We start from the raw sequence: 27,558 nt of genomic DNA on the forward strand, positions 1-27,558 counted from the left end.
GCAGTCGCACCGTATTCGGGCTCGGATCCCAAAATGGCAATTTGCTTCACAAGAGTTAAGGTTATTCGATATCCCACTTGGCTTCTAAAGAAATAAAACATCCCGCCGGTGACGATGCTGCGAAAGTCCAACCTAAACAGGTAACTCGATGCGAACTTCGGTATTTAACACATACATGCCCAGCACAGTCGAGTCATATCACATCCCCACTCCAAAAAAGAAGAACTAAGTCATCGTTGAAGCGAAATCAAACGCACTGCGAGTACGAGTGCTCAACCAGACAGCCAGGGATACCATCACAGACTTCAACAACAACCCAAAAATGGAAATCTACCGCCTATCCGCTGTCCATGACGCCAGTGGCGGCATCGACACCAAGCGGAACATCTACAACGACGCAGTCGACTCTTCCCCCTCTTCCTCCAAAGGAAGCCCTCTCTACTCTTCATGGCTGCCCCTCATCCACAACAGCCTCTCCTCTCTCCTGCGCTGGACGGGGACCTACCCGGCCGACGTGCAGGAGTCCCACCTCGCTTTTGTTCGTGACGTCGTGGTCCCCCGCCTGAAGCCGCCTGCCGCGGCCGACAGGCTGCACTACATCGGGACACACAGCCACGGCATATACGAAGCAAGCCTCGCCTTTGGCTCTCACAAACCGGCCAGGGTGCGGTTCACAGTGCAGCCGCTGGTGGATCCCAGCCCTCAGCGCGGTGACCCCTTGGGCCAGAAGGCGTTGCGCGAGACACTGGACAGTCTGGCGTCTGCATGCGGTGCGGACCGCGCGTGGCTGGATGCCTTTGTCGATTCCGTCTTCCTCACTGCCGAAGAGGAGGCGAGCTTGGTCGGCAAGGCGGCGGCGGCGGCGGCCGGCGGTGGTGGTCCCGGTGCTGCCGGTGGGCCGCTGCGGCAGAACGGCTTTGTCGCGTTTGATCTAGAGGCCAACATGGATGAGAGCGGGAAAGCGGCCACCGTCATGAAGACTTACCTGTTCCCGCAACTCAAGGCCATCGCGACGGGCCGGAAGACAGTGGACACGACGGATTCCCTCGTGAGGCGGCTTGCCCAGGGCGACAAGCAGATGCTGGCCTCCTGGGAACTGCTCAAAACGTTCCTCGTCAACGACGGCGGGGAAAAGATGAACATTGACTTCCTCGCCATCGACTGCCTGGCGCCCAGCAAGGAGCCTCGCTTCAAGGTATACGTCTCCTCCCACTTCAAGTCGCTCGCCGGGGTCCGTGAAGCCTTCACCCTGGGCGGCCTTCTTCCCCGTTCCTCGGCCGACTTTCTGCCACAAGTCTGGCCGCAGCTCATGGACATGGAAGACGTTCCCCCGGCCGCGATGGAGGACATGGAAAAGCCGCTCAGCAATCCCGACAGCCATTACAAAGGCGTCGGCTTCGCCTTCTCGGTGGTGCCGGGCCAGGCGGTTCCGCAAATCAAGATGTACGTGCCCATGTGGCAGTTCGCGCACGACGAGGCCAAGATCGTCGAGTGCTACCAGCGCGTGCTCCAGACGCAGGGTACGATGGGAGACTACGACATTGGAGCTGCTCTCGAGGGCGCCTTGTGAGTAATATCCGTATCCTTTGCTGCCCAACTTCCTTCTAGATCTCTGATGCTAACAACAACTCTTCTTTTTTTCCACCTAAAAAGTGGGAAACAGAGAGAGACGGGTCTGCATACTTTTGCGTCCATCATCTCATCTGCAAAGGGTTTGGAACTTACCACCTACTTGGGGCCTAGGATTTGGGAGTGAGCTTCAAGGATTGACTTTTGGAAGAATGTAGTTAACTGTAACACCGCCGTTATGAAACAAATGCTTGTGAACCCCCAACTCCGCCATCAAGTCAGGTTTTTTTTAGCTGGAAAACTGTATAAACTTTTTAAAAAATCCACAAAGTGATTCTGGTCCCTCTGTGTCCTTCTCTCTCTGTTGTAGGGTCCTCACTCACACGATGCTGGCTGTTCTAGTGGACTTGGCTCATTCGTTAACGAGATTGATTGACGAATGCTCTATACTTGATGAACACCTGTTGTAAATGACAAAGGTACTCGATTAACTATGTTCAATAGCATAAGGTACATATTTGTACTGTGTAAATATACTTACGGGCCACATGAATCACTGTTTGATTTACATTTCTTAGGCGCTAGGTCCTGATGCTAACATTTTGTTTCACAGTTACTTTGTGATGGAGTTTCCTCATCTGACAGAAGACATCAAACCCACATAACCGTCTCACACCATTTTCCTTACCTTTTGACCAATTACTGAGTTTCAAAGGGCCTGTTTCGCCTGACGAGGTGCCAACTTAACCCAAAGCGGGTGCTTGTCCCAGATCCCGTAACTCTTCTGGTCCAGCCAGTCCAAGCTGGGATCAGCCAATTCAAGGTTAAAGTTATACAACAGGCTGGCCATGATGAGCCTCATCTCGGGGTACGCAAGGCTGCAGGTGAATTTGGTCAGTAACTACCAACACACTACCGAGGATGAAGATAGATCCCCAGAGACAGAAGGAGAAAAGATATGAAGGGAGACTCACTTCTTGCCAATACAGTCTCTCGGTCCCACCGAAAACACCTTGACGCAGTCTAGCCGATCCCCGGCATACCTGGCAGGCCGGCGGTCGTCGTCCAGCCACCGCTCCGGCACGAAGTCCTCGGGGTCGACAAAGTTGTCCGGGTGGTGGGCGATGGCGTACAGCGGGATATCGACGCGCGTGCCGGCCGGCACGAAGCGGCCGCAGACGACGCGGCCGCCGTGGGGCACGATGCGCGGCATGGGCGTCGGCGCGGGCGGGTACAGACGCATGGCCTCTTCGATGCAGGCGTTGAGGTACGGCAGCTTGCGCAGGCCGGCGAAGGTCATGTCGGTCTGCGGGTTGTTGACGGCGGCGTCGAGTTCGGCGCGGAGTGTGACCATCTTGGACGGGTGCGTGAGAAGCAGATAAGTCAGGGCCGACGTGGCGGCCGTGGTGGTCTCGGTGCCGCCGATCATGAAGGTGGCGGCGTTGGAGTACATCTCTGCGCGCGTGATGACGCCTGACTGCTGCTTGTCGCTGCCGCTGCCGCTGTTTTGCATGATCATCGACCAGATGTCGCTGCTGCCAGAGGAGGAGCCCTCGTCGTCGTCACGGCGGTCCAGGCGCTTGTCGACGCGGTCCATCGAGAAGCGGTTGTGCTGGGCACGACGCCTGCTGCTGCCGCCCCAGATGGTTCGGAGGAGCAACGGCCCCAAGGGCGGGTGCCATCCCATCATGGCCATGCCGAGCGTGACGGTCTTGATGGTGGCGTACGTGTCGCGGACCCACTGGCGCGCCGACTGGTCGCTCTCGAGCATGCCGAGCGGCTCGCCGTACATGAGGTCGCCCATGATGTCAAAGGCCAGGTAGCTCAGCCAGGTCATGAGGTCGACACGATGGCCACGAGAGGGGGAAGAAGATGACGGAGAAGAAGAAGGAGAAGAGCGAGACGAAGAAGAAGAAGAAGGCTGCTCTGCATTCTCGTCCCACGCATCGCCGGCGGCCAGCTTGCGCATCAAGTTACGGACATGGCCCTGGACGAGGCTCTCTTGTTTGAGCACGGCACGATCAGAAAAGGCGTGGGAGAATATGCGCCGCTGCCGCTGGTGGTTGGCGTCGTCGGCGCGTACGATGCCCTTTTCGGGCGCCGCCATGTCCGGGCCCAAGCCGACAAAGTCCTTGGGCATATCGCCGCCGCCGCCGGCCTTGGCGTAGATGTCGTGCCAGGCATCCGGGTGGGTGTAGCTCAGCTCGTTGGGCCCTATGCGCACGACGTGGCCGTACCTCTTGTGGAGGAGCAGCGGCCAGCTGTGGTTCGACCCGTCGGCGCGGTGCCACAGCGACGTAATGGTGGTGATGCGTGCGAGCAGCGGGCCGGGGTATCCTGCCAGCGGATGAAGGGTCAGGTAGTAGACGGTCCGTAGCACGAGAAACCCGACGATGGCCAGGCCGAGGCTCCAGACGAGGTCCGACGGGCTGGATACGTGAATGTTGGATGGGATCGTGTGGCGAATCATGATGGCCCGCCAGTCTTGTTCTGATTGTTTCCTAGATCGAGGAGAGCTAGCAGTAACACTACTCTGGCTGTCTTTTTTTCTCGCTTTGACTTTTTTCCCCCGTTTTGTTTCTGTTTCCTGGAGTTAGGCGGTAATTATCCTCGGGAAAACGACCATCTGGAGAGCTATGAGGAGAGAGAGAGAGAGAAGGAGAGCGAGAGAGAGAGTTTGTGTGTGTGTGTGGAGAGGCAGGGAGGGTGAAGGGAGAGAAAGAGACTATCGTCCATTCCCTGGCTCTTGCGTCTCAACATGAAGGGCATAATACAGGTAATAATCAAGTGAATCTGAAGAAGGCTGAAGCTACGCAGCAAAAGCCCCAGCGCCAGCCTCGAAAAGGCAAAAAAAGCAAACAACCCCAAAACGGAAAGCTTCTCGCAACTCGCAACTCAAAAACCGAACGGCACGTGAGACTGCCAAGCTCCGCGGCTCCTCTGCCGGGAGCTCTGTCGTTCGCATGGTCCCATGTTGGACCCCTTTTGACGCGGTAGACATGTAACATACGTCGTGATCCCAGTTGAACCTTCTAGACCTTTCATCCAAAATGTTCACTTGCCAACGTACGTGACACTCGCTCGGATACCCCCGTTTTGGGAATAGTAATCCTGCCACCGTTGCCCTCTTCCGGTCTGATTCGTCGTTTCGACTCGTTCCCGGGACTGCCGAGCCAGTCTGACGGGGTTGAGCGGAACAGATTGACGGGACAACTGGGTTTACAAGCCATTGCCCGTCGGGGAGCCATGTCATCTAATGCAGCTAATTTCCCAAATGGAACAGAAATGCGAAGTCGCTTATCTCGCTTATGACTTCGTATTCCTTCGGCAGCCGCCGGCATACTATGTATGGTATGTGGTAGGTAATTCTTGCTTCCGAGGAGGTATCACGCAAGTTTGGCCTGACTAACCCTCCTTTTCAGATCAGACCGGCGGCACGTCTGGAAAAGCAAACAGGGAGTACGTTTTGTATGTAGCCGGCCAGATGTACTTGTGCCAAGTCAAGTAATATGGCTTCACCTCTCACATGCTACACGGCAAAAGGGGGACTTACTTTTGCCTACAAACACATTTGAAGAACTCCGGCCGGCTCTGATGACCTTTCTGAAGAACGACGCCAGTTTACATCGCCGTTTTTGGCGACCTAAAACCCTTTGATCCCGCCTCTTAACTTGTCTTTTTGCAACAACATTAACTCCCACTTTTCGTTTTCTTATCCTTTACTTTTTCCCCCTTTCTGGTTGATACTTTGAGCCTTTCTGGTTGATAACCTGAGCCTTTCACAATCATGTCTGCCTTTCAAAGCCCTCCAACACCGTCTCCGTCTCCGACTCCCACGCTATCCACCCTTTCCTCCTCGTGGAAGAAGCCGCAGCAAGATGTGGTCAAGTACACGACACCATCATCATCACTTCCACCATCACCATCACTACCACCATCGCCACCACCACCAACCTCACCATCATCATCATCAATCTTCTACAATGTGCCCCAGACACCAACCGGAGGCCTCGTCACGCCACCCGAGATCCCGGTGGTGAAGAGCCACGACGTCACAGGCAAAACATCCACATCGGTAATCGACTGCCCCATCTCCAAAGCCAGCTTCCTGCTCGCCCAGGTCTCCTTGGCAACCGGCCTTTTCGGGGGCTTACCAACTACCGAGGTCAGGTTTCGGGGCCCGGGTTCACTCGGAGCGGCAGCATCGCGAACACGAACTCTCCGCTTCGGCACGGGCCTCGATGGATGCTTTACCAGCACCGGGGGCTTCCTGGGACGAATGCGTGAAACGCATAACGAAAAGCACGTCACCACCGTCAGTCGCGGCAACGCCTCGGCACGCCCGGGCCAACAACGCCTGCCACCATCCCTGGAGGCATGGGAGGTGGTTCATGAGAATTTGCCACGGTTGCTCCGAGCGGGACGGGTGCGCCAAGCCGTCGACGCCCTGGACGAGTGGCGCGCGTCAGAGGCGGGGGAGGGAGGTGGGAGAGACAGATGGGACGACCTGGAACAGCGTCATCTCGCCCGAGCGGCGCTGGTGCTGAGCGCGCTGGCCCACGCCTACATGTTTGGTGAGGACCGAGGCAAACACAAGGGCAAAGGGGACAACGGCGGACGGCCTTCCCAGCCGTCATTGCCGGTCCACCTCCTCGGCCCGTGGGAGAGGGTTTGCAAGAAGTTGGGGAGACCCCTGACAGGACGGGTAAGCAGCCCTCACTCGAAACATTCCTCCGCCTCCTCCGCCTCCTACTATCTATCACACATCACATGGTTGTGTGGTCCAGGTACAGACAAGATGTAGCTAACGCTGCCTATCGTGATAGGTGCCCGCCGATGACGTTCTCAACAACGCCGTGGGCGATGATTCGTTCAGCCTGACCAGCGCCTACTTTGGCCTCCCCGAGGAGCGGCTGTCCTCGGGGCTCCAGGGCCGGATGGAGGCCATCTTTGCGCCCGCGCTCTCGGCCATGGCGCTCGCGCAGAGCGGCGTGCTGGCCGACCAGCCCGGCCTGGTGGCGCGCTGCCTGGAGAGCGTGGCGGCGCGCATCGTCGAGTGCGCCGACGTGTTCGAGGCCATGACGCCGCGCGACACGGCGCACTTTGACCCCGTCGTCTGGATCAAGTCGTATCCCGCCATGGGCCGGCCCGTGACCTCGGGCGAGCTGGGGAACAGCGGCGTCGACGCGCCGCTGTTCCACGCGCTGGACGCCTTCATCAACCGCCAGCACGTCGAGGGCGACTTGAAGCGGATGCAGGGCGACCGGCGGGCCACGCTGCCGGCCAACATCCGCGCCTTCTTGGACGCCCTTGATGACGAGGCCGCAAGCGTCAGAAAGTACGTCGCTGCTGCTGATGTTGCTGTGCGTGCTCAGCGGCGGCGGCGGCAGCACTATTACCATCATCAGTATTTGCCCTCTGGAGAAGAAGTAGAAGAGAAAGAAGAAGAGAAAGAAGAAGAAGAAGAAGAAGAAGAAGAAGAGCAGTCTCAGTACCGGCATCTCTCGGCGGCGTGGGACGGGCTATTGCAAACGTACGTCTGGTTCCTCGAGCGCCACCGCGTCAAGGCCGTCGGCGTCACAGGCGTCAGCCTGAACACGGGGCGACACTCGACGAGCAGCGGCGTCGAGAGCGGTGACCAGGATAAAGCCGCGGTGGCAGCAGCGGCGGCGGCAGCGGCAGCAGGTCCGCCAAAGATGCGCCCCGAGACCATGCTCAGCATGCAGATGAAGAAGGGCATGGCGTCGCGGCTGGGCGGACGTCCGCTGTGGCAGGACGCGCGTGTGCAGTCGCAGACCGTGTACGAGGGCAGCGTGGTCGTAGCCGTGAGGCTGGATGCCAACCTGCCGCTCAAGCCGGGCGATCGAGTCCAAGTCTGGCCGCCAGCAAGAAAGAGGAAGAAGGCCAACAACTCATCATGGCATCATCACCATCATCGTCACTCTCGCTGCCCGCAAGGCTCCTCCTCACCGGAATATCATGATGACGATGATGACGCGTCGTCTTCAAACGAGAGTGACTACGATGATGATGCTGATGTCGAGCCGAGATTCTACTCCATCGCCCGAGCCATACCTGATGTGGCTGATGATCGGATGACAGACTTGGGCGCAGGAGGAGGGGAAGGAGGAGGACGAGGACAAGGTATGACCATCACTCTCACAGTCGGTCAACACTCGCCTGAGGGACTTGTCTCCTCTTTTCTCAGCACCGCCGCTCCGGGAACACACCTGCGCCTTCGTCCCTGGCCTTCTCCGCGTTTCCGCCAGCCACGCAACCTGGCCGTGCCGCTGGTGTTGGTCGGTCAGGGCAGCGGCGTCGGCCCCTTTGTCGGCTTCCTTCACGACCGGGTCGCATGGGCACAGCGGCGGCTGCGCCATCGCGATGATGCCCAGCAGGACGACATGGTCGAGAAGGAGGACGAAGACGAGGAGCTGGGCGAGGTGCTCCTCGTGGTCGCCGCCAAAACACGTCGCCATGTCCCCTGTCCGCTCGACAGCCTTGAGCAACTGACCAGGGCCCTGCCGTTGACCATCATCTTGGCCCTTAGCGAAGAGGAACATCACCTCATGATCCGCAGCGGCACCTGGACTCAGCTCCCCACGGGGGACCGGCACATAACGCGGCATCTGCTGGAGCATCGGGACTTCGTCCAGAGGCTTGTCAAGGAAAAGGGCGGCCACGTCTTTGTCTGCGGCAGCTCCGACTTTGGGGCTACGGCGATGAGCAGTCTTGGACTGGGCCAACCGCAGCAGCAACACCAAGAACAAGAGCCACAACAGCAACAGGCACAATATCCACATGGCGTGTCCTACTCCTACAACGACAACCACACACATATGCCCTCAGCTCCCCCGCATTGGAACCAACTGCACCAAGATCTCTTCGTCACGGTGAAAAGACCGTCTTCCACCTCACCGACTTCTCCTCGTTTCTCCTCCTCCTCCTCCTCTTATTCTTACTCTTCTTCATCTTCTTCTTCTTCTTCTTCTTCCCATGTCTATGCCTCCCCCTCTTCACCCTCACTTGACCCCAGAAACACCATCATCACTCCCTCCAGCCTTGCAGCCCACAACTCCATCAACTCGTGCTGGACCGCCATTGGCGGGACCGTCTACGACATGACGTCCTTTCTGGCCATGCACCCGGGCGGACCCAAAACCATCCTTGAGTCAGCAGGCACCATCGCCGACGCGCGCTTTGCCGAAACGCACGGCGGGCCGCACGCCCAGGAGATCAAGGGATATCTCCAGAGATATGCCATTGGGCGTCTGTCCACATCTGCCACTGGCCCGGTCACGCAGACGACCAGCGCAAAGCTCACCAGTGTCCTGGTGAGGATGCAGAACGCTCTCACCAACAACAGCGCCTTTGACGCGAGCCGTGGGCCGCTGCCGCTGTACGTGTACGAGGATGCCCTGCTCGTGTTCGCCGATAGCCTAGATGGTGTGGTGGGCATTCTGTCAGACGCTGCCGTCGGCAAGCAGTCCTCGGAGCAGAGAGCGGCCGTTCTCAAGACGCAGGCGCTGTTGAGAAAGGCTTTCACGCTTCTGAAGACCGGCTGCAAGGGTTGCCTGTTCGCTGCCGGCTCAGAGAGCTCCTCTTCGACGCTGCTTGAAGAGAGCGAAGCTTTGGTCCAGAGGCTGTACAGGGAGCCTATCAAGAAGGTGCACGCGGCTGTTGATGCTTGTAAGAGAGGGTTAAGTGAGATTGAGACCGAGACGGAGGCGGACAGCGATGACAAGATCTGTGATGCCCAGAACGACGAAAACGACGATGCACTAAAGCGTGTTTTGGAAAAGTTTTGCACCAATCTAGCAAGCATTGCTGAGGATTTACTGTACTAAATTTTTTTCACTATGAAGACTATTAGCTAGAGCGCGCATTGTAAGGCATAGGACTTTGTATAAAAATTAATTCATCTCCATTCCCTTTGACCAGTGGAACTTGCAGATTCCCACCGAGGCAACGCCTTGGCCAAACCCACAAACCCGGCATGTAAGAAGGTTGTGCTCCTAAGGTTACCAAGTGACTACTCCACATCCACATCTTCTATCTCGCTATTTATCTGTGGATGAGGCTGGTAGAGGACAAATCATAGTTAGTCTCGAATGCCATGTCATGGTCGTCTCCATCATTTTGCCCAAGCACATCACCGTTGTGAATCTGCTGCGTCTAAGTATCAACGCTCTTAAGGAAAATCAGTGGCTGATGGTCCTCGTGGCTGATAAAATCACTAGATGTAGTGTTTTTGAAAGTTTGATTGGATAGCCTCAACCCCACCCACCAGAGGATCACCTCAGCCATAATGCACAAGCCACAAGCCACAAGCCACGCACATGCTCTGCGCCACGTTGCACCGCGCAACTGTACAAACAATCAAGCACAGCACAGCACAGCACAGCACAACACGACACCAATTCGACTTGGTATTCTGCCTGACCTGACGATACCAATTATTGCACCGCGACCTTGACAAGCTGACCCCTCAGTGGTCTCTACAACCCAGAGTCCCCGAGTTTGCAACCGAACTTGACCTGACCAATGGACTTTGGGTAGCTAGATCCGATGACCCCTCCTCAACCTGTCGCATCCCAAGTGAGCAGATGCACCTCTTTCGAGACGGCCGGCGGACCCATACTGAAAAGAATCCGACACCGGCCGCTTCTGGTCCCGTGGCCGCTCCTACGTCCGCACACGCGCCGGTGTCTCTCCACCTATCAACGCGGCACTTTTCTCTTTTTTCGGCAATCCGATGCACGCAGGCTTTGGCGTTGCCGGTTGTTTCTATTCTCGCAGTTATGCCACCCTTCCACTCCGTGTTCGTTTTCATTTCGCTCTTCCGTGTTCCTTACTCTTGTGTCGCCTTCTCCTCATGATTCCAAGTTTATTCCCGACTGCATCTTCGAAGCCATTGAGACAAGCCTTGTGCTATATGCTCGAGTTCTTTTTCCCCTTTGGATGCAGTTCAGATCAATAAGGCTACCGTTCATAACAACCGGCGTCCCTATTGCTGTAGCAATCGCACTCTGTCTCGTGTGGAGGATGCTTTGGTCTCGTACAATTGGCCTGACTGGCTAGTAGATTAAGCCACCTAAAATATAGGTCACCTGCTGACACAATGTTACGTAGGTAGGTAAAAAATGGGCGAAATCGCGCTATTGATGCTCAGTACTTTCAGAGCCTGATTCTGCCTACACCACGATTCGGAATGAGATGCCTGCTTGCGCCGATCACAACGGCGCGTGTAGTGGGGGTGGCAACGCTTTGGAGGCATGTGTATGGCAGTGCACACATTAGTGCATGCACAGCAGCACACACATCTTTCGACGAAACCTCTTCATTGGTTCATCGTGCCCCCGAGGCTTTCTTGCAAGGCGTTATACTGCACCCTGTGAGGATCAATCTTCTATAAACACTCATTGTCTGACACTTTTTAAGGTGCCTTCTGCCTAGAGCTGGACCCCCACTGCTCCCAAACGCAGCCTCATTCACTTTGATTGCTTCCCACGGAAACATCTACAGCCTCTACATTGCCCACGGGATCGGATCCCAGCTCATCATTGGACTTCTTGGCGTTTGGAACGGCTTAGCTCCAATTTGTTGTCTCCCGAGCCTTGTCTAGATTTATCACGGGCTCACCGAAATCAAGCCTATAAAACTGATCGAACCTCTCTATTTAGGAGCCTCGATGAAGCGACATCCGCGAGAGTTCCGGACATGGGGTTACCAGGATCCCGTGGTCGCAAGGATGGATCCGTTATCGATCACGGCAAGCGTTATCACTCTTCTCGGTACTGTCGCCGCCTCGGCCAAGGCCTTGGAAGCAGTCCGGGGCATTCAGAATGCCCCAAAACAAGTCGCCACAGCACTCAATGAGGTAACACTGGTGCTGCGCTGGGCAAATTCAAGACTTCCTCTCTGATCACATGACAGGTCACAGACCTTCGTGCTGTTGTCGGCATGATTGAGCATTCTATCAACGATCTATCGGATGATGAAAAGCGGAAGCACAAGATCATCTGCCAGAGTCTTTACGATCTCGCTTCCAAGGCAAACGGAACCCTCCAGGAGCTCAACACAATAATCAAGAAGGTGTTTCCAAAAAGGACAATTGCCGGCTCCGAGGAACATGTTTATGTTCTCTCACGTCGTATGTGGCTACGCGAGAAGTCCGCAATCGAACGTCATTTTCTCAACATCCAAAGTACACGAAAGAACTTGGATTCGGCTCTCAACTCGTTGAACGCTGCTAGGGTGTATGTTCTCTGGAAACGCTTTCGCGTCGCTCCGCAGTGACCGCTAACACACGACAGAGGCGTACGCTCAGAAGCTCACATAGTCCTCCAGACGTCTATCGAAAAGCTTGAGGAGTCAGTCATGAAGGCGGTCCTTGAACAGAAAACTCATGACCGTGCACTTGAACCACCGTCTTATGAGGAACGCGGCATTCCACGTAACGAAAACAGCTCTCTCAAACAAGCCACCAGCGGAATTTCCGTCGATGCTTTTAGTAATTGGGGTATCGAGCAGTGCGACGATATCTGTCCGTGCGATTGCCATGTGAAAAGTACCGTCGAGGCTCCACGCTGGATCCGCGGCCTGTTCGGGACCTTGTTCTACACCTATTCGGGGTCGCCCGTCTTTGGCAGATTGCCATGTAACTACATCCCCTGCAGAAAAACGGGAGATGGGGGTCATCAGTATACCTACTATTTCCCTAGCTGGTGGCTGGCCAGAGCCTTGTACGTTTCGTTTTCGCGACAGAATCTTATTGGGATCGGCGGCTCGTGGACCTTCAGCATACCCAAGATGGTGGACGGCGGTCATCCCATTTGGAGGTTTGTAAACTCTGGCACCGTTCGCCAGGTAGCAGACTTGCTTCCCAAATTCGGCGTATCAACATGCGACATCAACAAAGATGGCAAATCCCTCCTTCACGTAAGTCCTGTTCTTCTTGTCAAACTCAACCAACCCTGGAAAATCTGTGCTCAAAATTACAGTTTGCGGTAGAGTGGAAAAGACAAGATATGTGTTCATTCCTGCTCCAGAGCGGTGTAAACAGGTTCTTTGAGGACCTATCGGGCGTGTAAGTCATGCACAAATAGTGCGTCTTTTGCTTGTAACGATCGGAGGCTTACCTGGCACTTGTTCCAGTTCAGCGGCAATGATGGCATGGGAGCTGGTTTTGCCACCCGACGCCTCCAAGGATCTTGCTCATAACACCGAAGTCATTCAGAGCCTCTTCAAGAAAGATGAAGTGTTTGACAATCTGAGGTTCAGCAAGCTCCACCATGCTCTTCTTACCATGACTGAAGAAAGTTTCAGTAGGGAGCTAAAGTTGAGTTTCTCATTGCTAAACCAGCAGGACGCGCTTGGCCGAACACCTCTCGCCTGGGCAGCCGCTCAGGGAATGCCTGGCAAGGCACGTCAGTTACTCGAAGTCGGGGCCGCTTCGGATATTGTTGACAAGCACGGCAAGACAGCACTGCACTGGGCCTGCGCTGCCAAAGCCAAGGAGGTCGTGCAGATCCTTCTCGATCACGACGCACCGATCGAAGCCAGAGACATCATCGGGCGAACTCCTATATGGGAAGCAGCCCATGCGCCGGATAGCCATGAGATCCTCGCGCTTCTTGTTGAGCGAGGTGCCGAGATAGACTCGAGAGACGACATATACGCACGCACACCGTTGCATTTGGCTACCTACCAAGGGAAATCATCCAATGTCACGGCTCTTCTCAAACTGGGAGCCGATATAGAGGCAAAAATGACATCAGGACGTACGCCGCTGCTTAATGCAATCGCCTACAACCAGCTATCCACATTAGAGATCTTGATCAAGAACGGTGCACGCACAGATGCTGTTGAGAAAACGACAGGCGAGGGGATCTTGCACCTGGCTGCGCGATTTGGACCTCCCAAGGTCATGAAAAGACTCCAGGCATCTAACCTGGAAGGCGTCAAACTGCTTGCAAGAGACGCGCAAGGGCGGACAGCGGCGGAGTCCTTTCGACTGGAGCGTCCTAGCTCTTACTATGCAGAAGTCGATCCCACAGAAAACGTAGATCAGGCGTTTGAGGATCTGTGTCTGCGTGTTGAGGAATTGGAGATGGAGGCGAAAGAATTTTGCGGCCTTTGCGTTTGAGTAGTCGCAAGAATGGAATTGGCTTTTGAAATGTTTCTGGACATACAACATCTATCCTAGATGTTAGTCTCTAGAACCGTCAACAACATGTGCTTAAAGTACTAAGATGTTAGCATTAGCTACAGCCTCTCATTCCAGCTATTATGAGGCAATCTTTGTCGATCGGATATCTGCACTTCTTGATAAGGAGGTTGAGTATCAGCTGCAGGACACCGGATGGCGGCTGGGAAAGGTTTGAAAGGCTGCTGATTGAAAAGTCGAAGGCGTCGTTGGAGGGCGTTGAAACATCGGGCGTATACAATCCTCAGAAGTCCTTCAAGAATGTTTTTGACCCTAATATTTCTATGTCTAAGACTTCAGGCCGGAAAAGGGACAGCTGAACATTCATTCAGAACGAGATTCAACTCTATAATTCCATTCGATCGGTTACTTACGAGCGTTTGCCATGATGTGTTCAATGCTAATCATTGCCTATGACTGTTCCATTCTTTGAAAAAATCACCAAGGTTTCTAAAGTGTTAACTCTAAATTAGGCAGCTCAGAAGAACAACATGAATCCAGCACGGCAACAATAACATAGAGAGACCAGCTAGTCTCAGGATAAGAATGTCTGTAACTTGCTACCAGAATTTCTGTTGTAGCTCGTAAATGATTCAGGGCTACAATCTCACAATATCCATGTGCTCAGATTACAACAACTAAAAGGTGTCTCTCTACGACTGTTGCTTGATGAAAGGCGCTTCCGCAAGGGCTCTCGCTTGGGTAGCCCAAACATCCTTTCCCAGCCTGATAAGCTCTGATCCAAACTCACTAAGCACTTCCTCAACACTCGGCTGGCCTTCGTGGAGGGTCTTTTTATACTCCTCGTCAGTTCCGAAAGTCGCCGCCTTCCAGATCGATTTCCATCTCTCAATCGCATGAACCGCCGCTGGCCGTTGACTTTGAACATTTCTAGCGACCATGTAGAACGACGAGCGCTTACTGTGGCTGGTTGTCGGCTTGAACACCCTCACAGTAGCGAGTTCCCTGACCGTCTGTAGAAGCAACACTGTATCCCAAGCTTCCAGTTTGTGAAGTAATACAACCATGGTGCCACCCGGTCTCATATGCTTGAGACCAAGATACAGTTGCGTCACTGTCAGCCGTCGAGCTTCCCGCCTTTCCCGGTAGTCTTCCCGAGAGTGCGTTCGGAGAACCTGGCCATCACAGATGACCAGGTCAAAAAGGTCGCCTGGTTTCAGTTGTCGCGGTAAGAATTTGCCATGGTCCGGATGGTCAACTGGCACTTCCGTCACCCCCATGTCTGCAGCAAGCATCGTTATGTCCAGGAATCTCAACTCGACTCTCCGACTTTCCGGCATGAGAACCTTGTGTCCACCAGATTCGACAGGCAAACTGAACCCCACTGCGCGGGCAATCGGGTTTAGCCGTAGCGCCGTCGCGAGGAATCCTCCGGGGGCCATGCACATGTCGAGAACCATCGGCTGCGACAGACTGTCGTTCTGAATTGCAAAGGCGCCAACAGCTTGATGAATCTCTTGTCCGATCCGCTGCATCATTTGGTAGAAGAATTGGGCAGTGCGAGCACTGGCCTTGTCTGCTTGGTTTCGCTGCTGGCGAAAATATGTGTCACCTTGGGGGTTATCCCATCCCTTCAGCACGTGTCATTCAAGATTAGATCCTTGTCAACTTTTCGTTTGATTGATATGTAATGCTCACCTGCTGCCGAATCTTTTGCAGTTCTCGGAATTCTGGGACGCGTTCCATGAGGAACTGGACGATGACACCACTAGCTTGCCGAGTTCCTTGATCGGTAGAAGACAGCGCCTCTTCGGCGAAGTTATCGTGAACAGGAGTGATACTGTTCGTCGCCATTGTGATGAAAGATGTTTCTTACGGAGTGTGACACTGGCACTGTAGACAAGAAAGAACGAAAAGGGATAATGTAGGGGCATGTATATATAAGTATTTCACGGGTGAATATTCCTCATTGCAGAAATTTCTAGGGTTAGCTATGGAAGCATCGCCAAGCAGCAAATTGAAGAAGGCAGCGGGTAGATACAAATGCTTTGAGACAAGCAAATACTGACATGGTTGTCGTTTGTCCAGTCAACCTTGGGCGGATGGCCTCCTACATATGCAATTGTCCAAAACGCAAAACGTCGGATCATATCGCCGAACTTAGACAAGGCTTACAAACTGATTTGATGCCAAACGATTCATTGCAGGAACAAGTATGACTTTGTTTGTTGTTCTGTTGGTTGCCCGCTCCGTGTTTGCCTCGCGGCTTCTTGCACACTCGCTGGTTGGTGGTCTCTTCCCACATCCGCACCCAAACCCTGTTGCGTCCTTGACCCAGCAAATGGGTGTAAACAACCTTGATTGGCTTACATCCATCCTTCCGTTCCGTCTGGATCTTCTCAATCTGTCATTCTGTTTCCGAGATCCTCCATGTCTTAGTCATTGGGGTATTTAGTCCCCTTCGATTCGTCCCAACTCAGATATTTGGTTGGAGGGGTCACGATGCGCTCAGGCGGCTCTGCAAGACCACAGTTCGATTCAACCCAGCCTTCTAATACACATACAATGCACCTGACATAGCGTTGAAGTTGGCTGATCTTAGGTGATATGGTTACACACCCGCATGACGACAATCTGCGGCAGATCGTTCAGCTGAGTACGGCGACCTTGGGCCCATAACACGGAGGTTGTGCCATGCCATCAGATATGACTATGGCAAGCTCATCTAGTCTTCTCAATGCGAATTGTATTACCGATAGACAGGGCAAGCTACTAAATCTCGCACCCAGCTTAGGGTTCATCTCGTGAATGAACGTGGTTATTACTAAAACGACGCTGAAAAGCTTGTTATAGAGTTATACAACGCTACAGATCAGTCTTCTTCTGTCAACACAAGTACATGTACGACGGAGACTCAAACATCGTTTCCAAAGGCCTCGAACCGGTTGGATTCAAGACGGCTTACAAAGTAACTAAACAGCATGTTGGCCCAGGGTTTACATACAACACCAACACACTGTGACTCACCGATGACAGACGGCCTTGTTCCTTCGCCGCCTTCGAGGTGCTTCTCTATCAATTCCGCTGAAGCGACTCGTGCATTGGCATGACATACAGATGCCGCAGAAATGATCGAATGTGAACCCGCGCCATACCAAAGAACAGCAATGTAATTTGCGCCACCTCAATAGAAGACAGCTGCGTACCTGTACTCGTGACTCATATCGATGTTTATAGACCTCCATGTGGTATGCTACCAAGTACAGCATTAGTACTACAGTGTGGAAATCGAACAAGAAATCAATAGGCTTTGATGTCCATCGCAGCCTGGCTGATTTTGGACACCTTAGTTCTGGGTCAGCAACGGTTGAAGGTGGGTAGAATGGATGGGCCTGTTTCCATACATACTCGCAGCAACCCATCACTTAATATCTAGGATGCCTGCCCCTGAAGCTTCTTCTTTTATTTGCGCGAGAGTAGAGTTACAAAAACAACCGCAATATCCTCTTCGTCCTCCCTACCAAAATGAACAGTGTCTTAGTTCTGCTGTAGTTCTAACAGGTAATCTATCTTGTAAGAACGTCATTCCTCTTTAGCGCCATGACCTCTTGAGACGGGTCCATGTCAAGATTGTTCATCGCGTGATTCTTTTCTAAGCTATAATACTAAGCTAGAGAACTGCATGGCTTCAAGCTCTACCTAACTAGCATAGTCAGAAAATGTTTTGACCTATGGCGGGGGCAAGACGTGAATTAGTCCCTCCAGCCTCCTCTGAACGAACAGTTAGCTCAAGCTAGACAATGTGAAAGCCCGGAGGAGACTGCGTCATGGGCAGCTAAAGATGCGAACCGACACTAATTAAGCGTGAGATTCCCACGATGCCAGCCTCTTGAGTAGCAATGCACGTCACTGACGGAGGTCTTCGGAGGAATATCAGGACCAAGAACAGGCGCAAAATCGTATAAGTGAAGTTGATCTCTCGCTTCAAACCAAGTCGTGCTTCGCGTGCACATCTTCGCTCCATTTTCAATCCTTGCATTTTGCAACTGCTATATTGAGCAACGGCTTTGTCTGCTGTTTGATTTTATTGCCCCAAACGTCTGCACCCAATCCAAATAAGCGGGCACCCTTCGTCTCGTGAAGATGAACGTCGATCGTCCCACGCGAGGGTTTCGTGTCCCGTGGAAATCTCGCAGACTGCAACGACCGCATTGGCATGAGAAACATGTGGTCCGGCGCCTGACCTACCTCGACTTTCTTCCAGCCCCGCTCAAAGGTCACATCGTGGCATGCGTCGGCGAGTTCGTCGGCACCTTCATGTTCTTGCTTTTTGCGCTGGGCGGAACAAACGTGGTCAACACGGCACCGCCCGAGGGCGCCAACGCCACGGACTTGAGCGCCAACCCTAGCAAGATCATGTATATTGCCCTGGTCTTTGGCATGTCCTTGGCCGTCAACGCGTGGGTCTTCTTCCGCATCAGCGGAGGTTTGTTCAATCCAGCAGTCACCCTCGGTATGATGGTCGTTGGCGCCACAGGCTATTCGCGAGGCATCTTGATCATCGTCTCGCAGATCTTGGGCGGCATAGCAGCGTCTGGAGTTGTTTCCGCAATGATGCCGAATGTTCTGGCTGTCAAGACGGAGCTAGGTGGCGGCACGACGGTGGTTCAAGGACTGTTCATTGAGGTGTGTGCATTGACTGCTCAACGGCGTCAACGATCAACAGCTAACGCGTTTACACAGATGTTTTTGACCGCCCAACTCGTCTTTACGATCTTCATGCTCGCTACCGAGAAGCACGAGGGAACTTTCATCGCGCCTATCGGAATTGGTCTGTCTCTTTTCATCGCCGAGCTCATGGGCATCTTCTACACTGGTGGCAGTGTAAACCCAGCCCGTTCATTCGGTCCCGCGGTAGTAACCCAATCCTTCAGCTCATACCACTGGATATACTGGGTCGGTCCTGTTCTTGGGGCCTTGCTGGCAAGCGTATTCTACATGTTCATCAAAGCTCTGGAGTACGAGACGGTCAACAATGTCGCCGACCCAAAGAAGGCTCTCGGTGAAAAGTTCAATCACCAAAACAGGAAAGAAAGATCTGCTACTCATGAGTCCACTGAACCTAGTCATCCTGTCGATGACAAAGCTGCTTCTAGCAGTTCGAAAGACACATATAACCGCTCTCCTAGTCTAGAGAACGGACATACCGCTGATTGTTAGCTCTACTGTAGACATGTCTTTTACATGTTATATAGCACCAGGCGTTACAACCTTTACGGTTGGGTTTGTCAGTTTGAGTTGGAGGTGGACTGTTGAGGTCATCAGGTTTGCGTTTAGTCTATAGAATCTGACTTTGGTTCACATTTGCAACGCATTTTAGTCTGGATCCAGTGAGACTCTCTCGATCTTGAAGAAAGTCTGCTTGGATTTGTATGAATTGTGTTCTCATATCCAGCGCTCTTGTGCAGTCGAATGCACTCCACTTACAACGTGCTCTTGTAATAAATTGCAAAAAGAACCACCTAGCAACTCACCTTGCAGAACTCTCTCAAATCAGGCAGGGTTCGACTTTTTTAATCTCCCAGAAGATGGACTGTGTGTCTAGCGTGAACGTTAACTGCGATGGCTGCAATGTAGCGTGAAGAAGCTGATGTTGAGGGTTGGGGGATGGCTAATGAGTCGATTTGACTACTCAGAAGTATTGTGGAAGATGGAGAGACAGAATGAATCCTGTAGATAGAGTGCCTGACTATTCACGAGGTATGGGGAGATAAGAGGGAGAAGAGGGAGGGAGGACTTCAGATGCTGACCTCCTCTTCGCTCACATCCACCCACACTTCTCAAGCTTACCCCTCGATATACTTCTCTCACGTCCCTGATTTCTCATCACTGGAGTTCACCAGCTGATAAAGAAAGAAAAGCACACCGACGACACCATCGAGTGATTGCAGGACTGCATCTAAGTAGCGGTCAAAGTGTCCCCAGCTTATGCTCGCAGGTAAGATCTAGCAGAATAGCAATGGGCCACTCGCGTGCGTGGGATGGCTGTTTCTCACAAAATCAGTCCACCCAAACGCAGATATCGAACACGTACTCGACCAGGAGATATTAGGGTGCTGGAGAAGGCGCGGTTCTTCATGTCACTGGCGAAGGTAGTACACGGCTGTCCGCTTTCAGAAAGTTGCGCCACATCGTATGATGCACCTCATGCACTCCAGAGGTGCTTCCAATTCCATGTCGGTTTTCCATGAGTGTGGTCACTATGGGCCGTGGGCAACATCATAGTCGCCAGTCCCAGATTCTGCCGTGTGGTTGGCCTTTAGAACGTCACCCACTCAAGGCACACCTAGATGCATGTGAGCAGGTTGCTAAACCCGTAACAGGACGGGACGGGATTCAGGCCTTTTCGAGAACTGCCTGTGCCCCGCTGCATGGGACTAAGCCCGTGTTCCACATGTCGACCGGCATTTAACAGGAGGATTCCTTGGCACAGCCGTTCCCCAATCAAATACATCAAGGTAGCGCTGAGAACCCGACGGGCGCACATCAACCTTGCGTGGCTGGATTTGATGGCAACCCCTACCAGAATCCCAAGACATCCGGCCAACAACACGTTCTGCTCTCACAAGTCTCTAGTACGTACACCCTGATCAAACTTGGAAAGTTCTTATTAGCCAGCAGGACTGACCTCGCAATCCCAAGAACCTGCCCGCAACTATGCACTCGAATTCCGGGCAGTCAACTTGGATATGGTTCGCATGGAGCAACAAAGGCCCCAAGTATCATTCGTCGTCCCCATGTCAGCCCCACGAGCCGAACTAATTACCCAATCTCCAGCCCGTCCCCTTCCAAACGCGACTACTCAAAGATGCGTCAACGCCCGAGCAGCTCCAGTCACTTCTGCCCGCTTCGTACCGGACCGGGCCCGACGGCGCAGACCTCGCTCCGCCGGGACTGGACAACTTGGCGTTCCTCGAAGCAGAGTTAGGGCAAGGCCGGCTGGCGAAACTTAGCGCACGGCTATGGATGGCGGGCCGGCCCATACCGCCCCGCGCGTTACACTACCAGCGGCTGCTCGGCCGGGAGATCGTCGTCGCGGAGCAGATGGACCTCCATCTGGTCTGGGCGAGCGGCCGCATCCACGTCAAGCCCTTGCCTCCGTTCCTGCTCGAACCTACTTTTTGGAGCGACCACCTGTCTTGCCGCGGAGGCTATGGCTGTTCCCGCTCTACGGATCCTCTCTGCCGCCACCGCATGCTCTGGAAGTGTTCCCTGGGCTTTCTGTTCTCGTACGCTGGGCTGATCTGCCACCAGAGCGATTTCTTTATTGCGAAGGAGATGCATCTGATACCGGAGGCTGTTGAGTGGTCGGACTGGAGGCTGTTTGTTTCGCAACTCGGTACGGAGCATATCTATAACGACATCGACAGACGTTTCATTTACGGAGAACTACGTCTGAGCCGGCTCAACAAACTGCAGTATTTGGAGTCTGGTCTCGCCTTCCGTGGCTACATGCCGCACTGGAACCGATACGGAGACTTCTTCCATGACCACTTCGCATGGCTAGCCTCGGCGACTGTGTACATAGCGATCGTGCTGACGGCCATGCAAGTGGGCTTGGCTACTACGTCTCTTGCTGAAAACGATGCCTTCCAGTCGGCATCATACGGCTTCACCATATTCTCCATCGTGCGGCCTGTCTTCGCCACAGTTCTCATCCTCTTATTATTCTGTTGCATCTTCCTATCGAAATGAGTTACCGCAGTGGCATTTCGCGACCGGAGACTGGCTCTCGTCAGAACAGAATCAAGTGAAATGTAATTAGCATCTACTTTAGGCTAAGCGCCGATGCAATTGCTTGCCACACAGCCTTCTCCAGTTGTGAGTTGCTTCAAACCTGCCTCGAGCTGCCTCAACTTGCCTTGTTGATAGGGACTAGGTTGCAGAACAATCAGCCAACCACCTTTTTCGTCTCACCCCATCGTGCTTTTCGCATTCTGTCACGCGCCGGTCAGGCAGCCAACCCAGAGCAGCTTGGCGGCAGTACATCGAATAAGAGCGGTTTCGGGGCCAGTGGCGCATGCAAGAGGGCGTCGGCGGTGTTGTGATTGGTTAACAGAGGCCCTGAGGAGACACGTTGAAGTGCATCCGTACCCTGCACAGAGTAAAAATAGAAGTAAAAATAGAGTCGTTGGAAGAGACAGGAGACGGCACGTACAGACTGATATTTCCACCTATTGGAAGCAGTCTCCCACGTTTCCGTGCCCATCCCCCCTTTTCCTCTTCCCAAATTCACCCGTTCAACTGTTCGCCTCGTTACAGGCTTTGTCGAATTGACACATTTGACGCTCTACCCACGGTTTCAGGGTTTATTTCCCTTGCCTGATGCAGTAACCAACTCTACTACCGCAAGATCCATCAGCCACAGGAGCTGCAGACTGCAGTGACGGAAAGATGGACGGAGTACGATCCTGGTTGGTCCTCCTCATAGCCGGCGTCGCCGGTGTCATCACCTACCTGTGGTTGTCGGCGAAAACCAAGCAATCGTCAGTCTCGCGACCACGATTACAAGCTGTGCAGGAGAGCTCCGTTAAAGACTCACAACCAAAGATGCCAAAGACGAGAGAGGTTTGTTACCTCAATAATGTCTCAGCAGCATGCTAACACCGTACAGAACCGTGCGCGACCTCCTCTGGAAGTCCTATTCCCCAGCCCGACCGACGCAAATGACGATGCTGAGGTTGAGTAAGTGTTGTTATGGTTCTTCAGGAACGTCCATCTGATCAAGGCAGCATCATTGCCGTACATGGCCTTGGTTCAAACGTCGACTGGTCCTGGACGTGGAAAGACGGCTCGAAGCGGGTCAACTGGCTTCGAGACCCCGACATGCTGCCCGCGAGGGTGCCCAAGTCGAGAATCATGGTGTACAATTACGAATCGAGGTGGCACGCCGACGCACCGAAAACGCGCCTTCAGCTCTGCGGCGAGGAGCTCGTACAAAACGTTCACTCATTCCGTCGCGGTACTCCTACGCGTCCAATCGTCTTTGTCGGCCATAGCCTGGGTGGAAACGTCATCGTCCAAGTGAGTTGCCACGATTGCCTCTGCTGTACGTGTAGTGTAGCTAACCAATGACGTTTAGGCCCTTTTGCACGCCAGTGATGAGGACAAGTACAAGGGCTTCCTCGAGGCGACTGCTGGTGTAGTTTTTCTGGGCACGCCCCTGCGGGGCACGAAATGGCAACCCTTCCTCGACTCCCTTGCTCAGTTGATGGCGCCAGCTGGGTCACATCGCGGGGTCACAAAAGAACTCGGATTCGACGGGCCAGAGCTGAGGGACAGGTTGCATCGGTTCTGCCGGCTACGCAATAGGCTTTCGATGCCTGTGTCCTGTTTCTTTGAACTCTTTGAGACGGACTATGGGCAGCGGTTTGGAATCCGCCGAGTAGTTAAAGGAACGGTATGTAAGATCCAGTTGGCGTCGAGAATCCATTCTCACATCCTCAGATTGTCGACGAAGCATCCGCCTGCATCCCGGGGCTCGATCGACGTGGTCTCGAGGCCGATCACTTGAAAATCAACAAGTATCGTGGTCCAGACGACCACGGATATCAGAAAGTCTCAGACGTGATCCACGAGATGTGCGGCAATGCCAACAACGTCATTCGACGTCGGCACGATCGTGGGTGTTCTTGACCTCTGCTTCTTGAATTCGTCTAACGCACAGATAGCGAAAAACATCATCACCGATAGTGCTTGTAAGCTCCACCGTGACCTTTTATCGTCGGGCCTGGCTGACAAAATACCAAGACGCACTAGAGCAGCGACCCGAAGCCAGGGCCTGTCTACGTGACCTTTTTGTGACCGACCCGCTCGAAGACAAGAAGGCTTTGAAGCGCAAGAAAGGAGACCGCGCTCGTGGCACCTGTAATTGGATCATGGGCGCCGAAGAGCTCACCACCTGGCTTGGCCCCGGCCCGACAAACAGCTCGGAGGGTCAAGCGAGTCAAGTTCTATGGCTCCATGGGAACCCAGGCACGGGGAAGTCCACGATGGCCATCTTCCTCACTGAGGTGTTGTCAGAAGCCTTTTCTGCAACGGATGGGAAAACGCTGGCATACTTCTTCTGTGACTCCACGTTTGACAAGCGGAACACAGCTACGTCAGTCATCAGGGGCCTTCTTCTTCAGCTCGTTCAGCAGCACCCACAGCTTCTCGACTACCTCTTGCCAAAGTACAATGAACGTGGAGCGGAGCTGTTCAAATCGTTTGACGCCCTCTGGGGAAAATTACTAGAAGTGGCGGCGGACAAAAACACTGGCCGGAAGTATTGCATCATCGACGCTCTGGACGAATGCGACGCGGAATCGCAGACCACTCTACTGCAACAGCTTAAAGAAACCTTCCGCGGTCGGAATGCACCGCCTAACCTTCACATACTGGTCACCAGTCGGCCCTATGACGAGATCCGCGAGCATTTGGACACCTTCGCGAACATGGACTTGGCTTCCTATCGCGAGGCAAAGAAAGATGTTGAACGTTGCATTGAGGAGAGAACAGCAGACTTAGCGGAAATGAAGCGCTACACGGACAAAGTTCGAATGCGGGTCAGCAATATCCTAACGGAAAAGGCTGAGGGCACTTTCCTCTGGGTCGGCTTGGCCTGCAAAGAGCTCGAGGGAATACCTTCAAAAGACGCTGTAGAAACCTTGCAGAACATGCCCAAAGGGCTTCATTCGCTCTACGAGAAGCTCCTCGAACCAGCTGTCAACAGTAACGGAGTCAACAACGTTCATCGCGTTCTGAGCTTCGTTGCTGTGTGTGTGCGGCCGCTGAGCGTGCTAGAGCTCTCGGATGCTTGTCAACTGCACCTCGACGAGAAGGACGAGGAAACCCGGGCTCAGTTCACACGCGAACACATCGCGTCTTGTCGTCTCATGGTGGTCGTTCAAAAGGAAAAGGTGCTCTTGTTACATCAGTCTGTCAGGGACTTTTTGGCTGAGGCACGTTTTTTTGATGATCTCGAGGCACACGCGAACCTTGCCTATCGCTGCGTGGACCTCCTCATCGAGTATTTTCATTCCCAGGAGCCACGCGTCCGCTTTTTGGACTATGCAATTCAGGAATGGGCCAATCATGCACGTATGGCCAGGTCAAGATTTGAGGTTAAGGCCTCGCAAGCCGAGTTCTTTGCCACAAAGTCCAAGTGTCGAGAGTTCTGGCTGAAATCATATTACCAAAATCGTTCTGACTGGAGAATGGTCTCAGAGACTTCCCCCCTCTTGCATCTCGCTGCATATTGGGGGATTTCTTCTATAGTGGAACACATCTGTCGGCGAGATAATCAACCTGATGATGCAGAGAAGATGTCGCGTTTAATTAATGCAACTGACAACAACGGCATGACGCCACTCGAACACGCTGCGCAAACAGGGCATATAGAGATTATCTCTCTGTTGATGGAATTGGGAGCGAAGGTGTCTGAAGAAGCAATGAAGGCCGCAACAGAAAACTCTGTGAATGCCAAGCAAGTTTTGGCATTGCTTCTCGACGGACAAAGAGACCAGATTTCCATCACTGAGAAGCTAATGGTAGCTACAGCAGAAGGTTTGACAGATCCTAAAGGACTAATGGAATTACTTCTCGACCGACGGGGAGCCCAGATCACTATCACTGAGCCTGTGGTAGTAGCTGCGGCGAGTAATATGAAGGATCCTAGAGGTCTAATGAACCTACTTCTCGACCGACGAGGAGACCAGATCACTATCACTGAGCAGGTAGTAATAGCTGCAGCAAGAAACTTTTTTCTTGGCAAGGAAATGGTGGAATTGCTTCTCGACCGACGGGGAGCCCAGATCACTATCACTGAGCCTGTGGTAGTAGCTGCGACGAGTAATATGAAGGATCCTAGAGGTCTAATGGACCTACTTCTCGACCGACGAGGAGACCAGATCACTATCACTGAGCAGGTGGTGGTAGCTGCAGCAGAAAACGGTCTTCATTGCAAGGAAATGATAGAGCTACTTCTGGACCGACGAGGAGACCAGATCACTATCACTGAGCGGGTAGTAATAGCTGCAGCAAGACACGGTTTTCGTAGCATTGAAACGGTGGAATTACTTCTCGACCGAGGAGGAGAAGACCTCGCACAATCCATTCCGGTAGAGATATTTGAGCAACTTGAAATCTACCGGCAATTCTTTGACCGGGGTGGTTGGCTGTTCAATCCTGTGACGCCGGTTACTGTAGTAAGGAGGTAATAGTGAAGGGCTTATCGAAAGTTGGAAAACCAGTTGAGAGCCTGTTAGTAGCGTCGTTTCAAGGATCGTGAGTGAAGGATGGAAGGAAGATGGCTTGCGTTTGTGTTGGCTGCGGCGAGAATATTGGTGTTCATAAAAGCAGTGAAGTCAATAAGAGGGAACATTCAAAAATGAAGGTATCTCAAGTTGCCATGAGAATATTGGCAACTTCGCTATAGGGCGAATAACGACGCGATATGGCTGTTCCCAAATTTCAATCAGGCCTCTGCAGATGACGGAAGGTTGAGATGTCGATAATTGCAAGACATCATCGCATGTGGCTTGTTGATGCATTTGAGGGGAACTGTTATCGAGGTCAAATCAAGGTAAGCGTAGTAGATGTCGTTTATATCTGGCCTCCACAGAGGGCCTATACAGTGGTTCTTAGCATCACCCTACACCTTGAATTGCGAAGTCAGATCGGCAGCGTGATTGAACGTTTCTCAAAGAGGAGGCCATGGCTACGAATGCGGCGGAGGCTTCGATTAAATCAAGGTCCTAGCCTGCGATAGTTGCTATGATGGGCGGACCGGAAGCTCCTCGTCAGCAAAAGTCCGATAAGGTCAAACCTTCCCGCTTCGAGAGCCAGGAGGGTGACTATCGGAGTCGTCTCTCTTGTAGGCCTAGCTTAATCTGTGGTTAGATCCCTTGGAGGTCTTTGTGGCAGATCAAAGAAAGTCTTGCATAGCTTGATAGTATGTTTTGATGTTTAATTCTATCATTTTGATATCAAGACGTTAGGCCCAAGTCTTTGAGAATGAAACACGCCCATCCTATTCTTATTCTTCTTATTTCTCATCGTTCGATCTCATCATCGCAGCCTCTCTCAGTTTTCACTCCCCTCACCTCCTCATGTCTTGTCATTTCCACAGTTGCTGTGTTACATCGAAAGATACTCCCATAAGAGCAAACCGCCGCGGCAGAGAGAAGACGTGTACAGGGATGCGAGTCGAGACACGACACCGAAAGCCGGGGGCTATATCGGTCCCGATGCACTCAATGCCAAATCCTTAACCGGCTACTTTCCTTGTCCTTCATCTCTCAATGTGAGGTAGAGGGGGTGAGTAAGCGAGGTTAATTACTAAAATCAAGCTATTCTACCTGTTTACACCGCAAGCGCTGACGTCATCTCGAACATCTGCCTCATTGAATCGACGCTGCCGTCTTCATTAGCTACATCAGCGCAGGGCTTTTGGCGGCCGTAAGAGTCTCGACATACCTTTCAGACGACTGTGTCGACGGCGGCCTCTGTTAACTTCTTCGGACGGCCGGATCGAGGAGCATCGTTAATGTATTCGGGCCGCAAGGTAAAGGTAGATGCCGTCGGGTCGAAACCTTGCCTCTTGGCTCGAAGTAGGACATCGTCGACCGTGCGCTTTGAGAGCCCTAGGCCAACTGCAACCTCTTCGGCAGTCTTGCCGCCTATACGACTTCGAAGGGCCAGAATGACGGCCCTGATATGGGGGTCCGTTCGAGCCATTCTTGAGGCAAAAAAAATAGGTGTTGCGATCAGTTGAAAAG

General features: G+C 53.2%; 9 protein-coding genes across 9 annotated transcripts; 6 read left to right on the top strand and 3 right to left on the bottom strand.

The window, feature by feature from the left end:
* Nucleotides 1–322: 322 nt before the first annotated feature.
* CH63R_14290 (Aromatic prenyltransferase) lies at nucleotides 323–1,570 on the top strand (the record flags this gene model as incomplete). Its single annotated transcript, XM_018309264.1, has 1 exon — nucleotides 323–1,570. The coding sequence occupies one exon, from the start codon at nucleotides 323–325 to the stop codon at nucleotides 1,568–1,570; it is 1,248 nt and encodes a 415-aa protein (XP_018151582.1).
* Nucleotides 1,571–2,278: 708 nt separating this feature from the next.
* CH63R_14291 (Cytochrome P450) lies at nucleotides 2,279–4,039 on the bottom strand (the record flags this gene model as incomplete). Its single annotated transcript, XM_018309265.1, has 2 exons — nucleotides 2,279–2,447; nucleotides 2,544–4,039. 2 exons carry the CDS (start codon nucleotides 4,037–4,039, stop codon nucleotides 2,279–2,281), a joined length of 1,665 nt encoding a protein of 554 aa, XP_018151583.1.
* A 1,317-nt stretch (nucleotides 4,040–5,356) lies between these two features.
* CH63R_14292 (cytochrome b5-like Heme/Steroid binding domain-containing protein) lies at nucleotides 5,357–9,416 on the top strand (the record flags this gene model as incomplete). Its single annotated transcript, XM_018309266.1, has 2 exons — nucleotides 5,357–6,274; nucleotides 6,396–9,416. The coding sequence occupies 2 exons, from the start codon at nucleotides 5,357–5,359 to the stop codon at nucleotides 9,414–9,416; spliced, it is 3,939 nt and encodes a 1,312-aa protein (XP_018151584.1).
* A 1,844-nt stretch (nucleotides 9,417–11,260) lies between these two features.
* Nucleotides 11,261–13,717, top strand: CH63R_14293 (B-cell lymphoma 3-encoded protein; the record flags this gene model as incomplete). The annotated part of the gene is made up of 5 exons (XM_018309267.1): nucleotides 11,261–11,449; nucleotides 11,506–11,828; nucleotides 11,886–12,510; nucleotides 12,573–12,658; nucleotides 12,727–13,717. The coding sequence occupies 5 exons, from the start codon at nucleotides 11,261–11,263 to the stop codon at nucleotides 13,715–13,717; spliced, it is 2,214 nt and encodes a 737-aa protein (XP_018151585.1).
* A 713-nt stretch (nucleotides 13,718–14,430) lies between these two features.
* CH63R_14294 (FtsJ-like methyltransferase family protein) lies at nucleotides 14,431–15,592 on the bottom strand (the record flags this gene model as incomplete). Its single annotated transcript, XM_018309268.1, has 2 exons — nucleotides 14,431–15,369; nucleotides 15,437–15,592. 2 exons carry the CDS (start codon nucleotides 15,590–15,592, stop codon nucleotides 14,431–14,433), a joined length of 1,095 nt encoding a protein of 364 aa, XP_018151586.1.
* Nucleotides 15,593–17,881: 2,289 nt separating this feature from the next.
* On the top strand, nucleotides 17,882–18,958 carry CH63R_14295 (Aquaporin; the record flags this gene model as incomplete). The annotated part of the gene is made up of 2 exons (XM_018309269.1): nucleotides 17,882–18,424; nucleotides 18,482–18,958. 2 exons carry the CDS (start codon nucleotides 17,882–17,884, stop codon nucleotides 18,956–18,958), a joined length of 1,020 nt encoding a protein of 339 aa, XP_018151587.1.
* A 1,349-nt stretch (nucleotides 18,959–20,307) lies between these two features.
* Nucleotides 20,308–21,493, top strand: CH63R_14296 (UDP-N-acetylglucosamine transferase subunit ALG13; the record flags this gene model as incomplete). Its single annotated transcript, XM_018309270.1, has 2 exons — nucleotides 20,308–20,373; nucleotides 20,576–21,493. The coding sequence occupies 2 exons, from the start codon at nucleotides 20,308–20,310 to the stop codon at nucleotides 21,491–21,493; spliced, it is 984 nt and encodes a 327-aa protein (XP_018151588.1).
* Nucleotides 21,494–22,192: 699 nt separating this feature from the next.
* On the top strand, nucleotides 22,193–25,998 carry CH63R_14297 (Pfs domain-containing protein; the record flags this gene model as incomplete). The annotated part of the gene is made up of 7 exons (XM_018309271.1): nucleotides 22,193–22,366; nucleotides 22,413–22,483; nucleotides 22,531–22,822; nucleotides 22,881–23,198; nucleotides 23,246–23,420; nucleotides 23,470–23,496; nucleotides 23,549–25,998. The coding sequence occupies 7 exons, from the start codon at nucleotides 22,193–22,195 to the stop codon at nucleotides 25,996–25,998; spliced, it is 3,507 nt and encodes a 1,168-aa protein (XP_018151589.1).
* A 1,261-nt stretch (nucleotides 25,999–27,259) lies between these two features.
* On the bottom strand, nucleotides 27,260–27,517 carry CH63R_14298 (uncharacterized protein; the record flags this gene model as incomplete). Its single annotated transcript, XM_018309272.1, has 1 exon — nucleotides 27,260–27,517. One exon carries the CDS (start codon nucleotides 27,515–27,517, stop codon nucleotides 27,260–27,262), a length of 258 nt encoding a protein of 85 aa, XP_018151590.1.
* Between the last annotated feature and the right edge of the window lie 41 nt (nucleotides 27,518–27,558).

Source organism: Colletotrichum higginsianum, chromosome 10 (genome assembly GCF_001672515.1).
Source record: "Colletotrichum higginsianum IMI 349063 chromosome 10, whole genome shotgun sequence".
Classification (NCBI taxonomy): Eukaryota; Fungi; Ascomycota; class Sordariomycetes; order Glomerellales; family Glomerellaceae; genus Colletotrichum; species Colletotrichum higginsianum.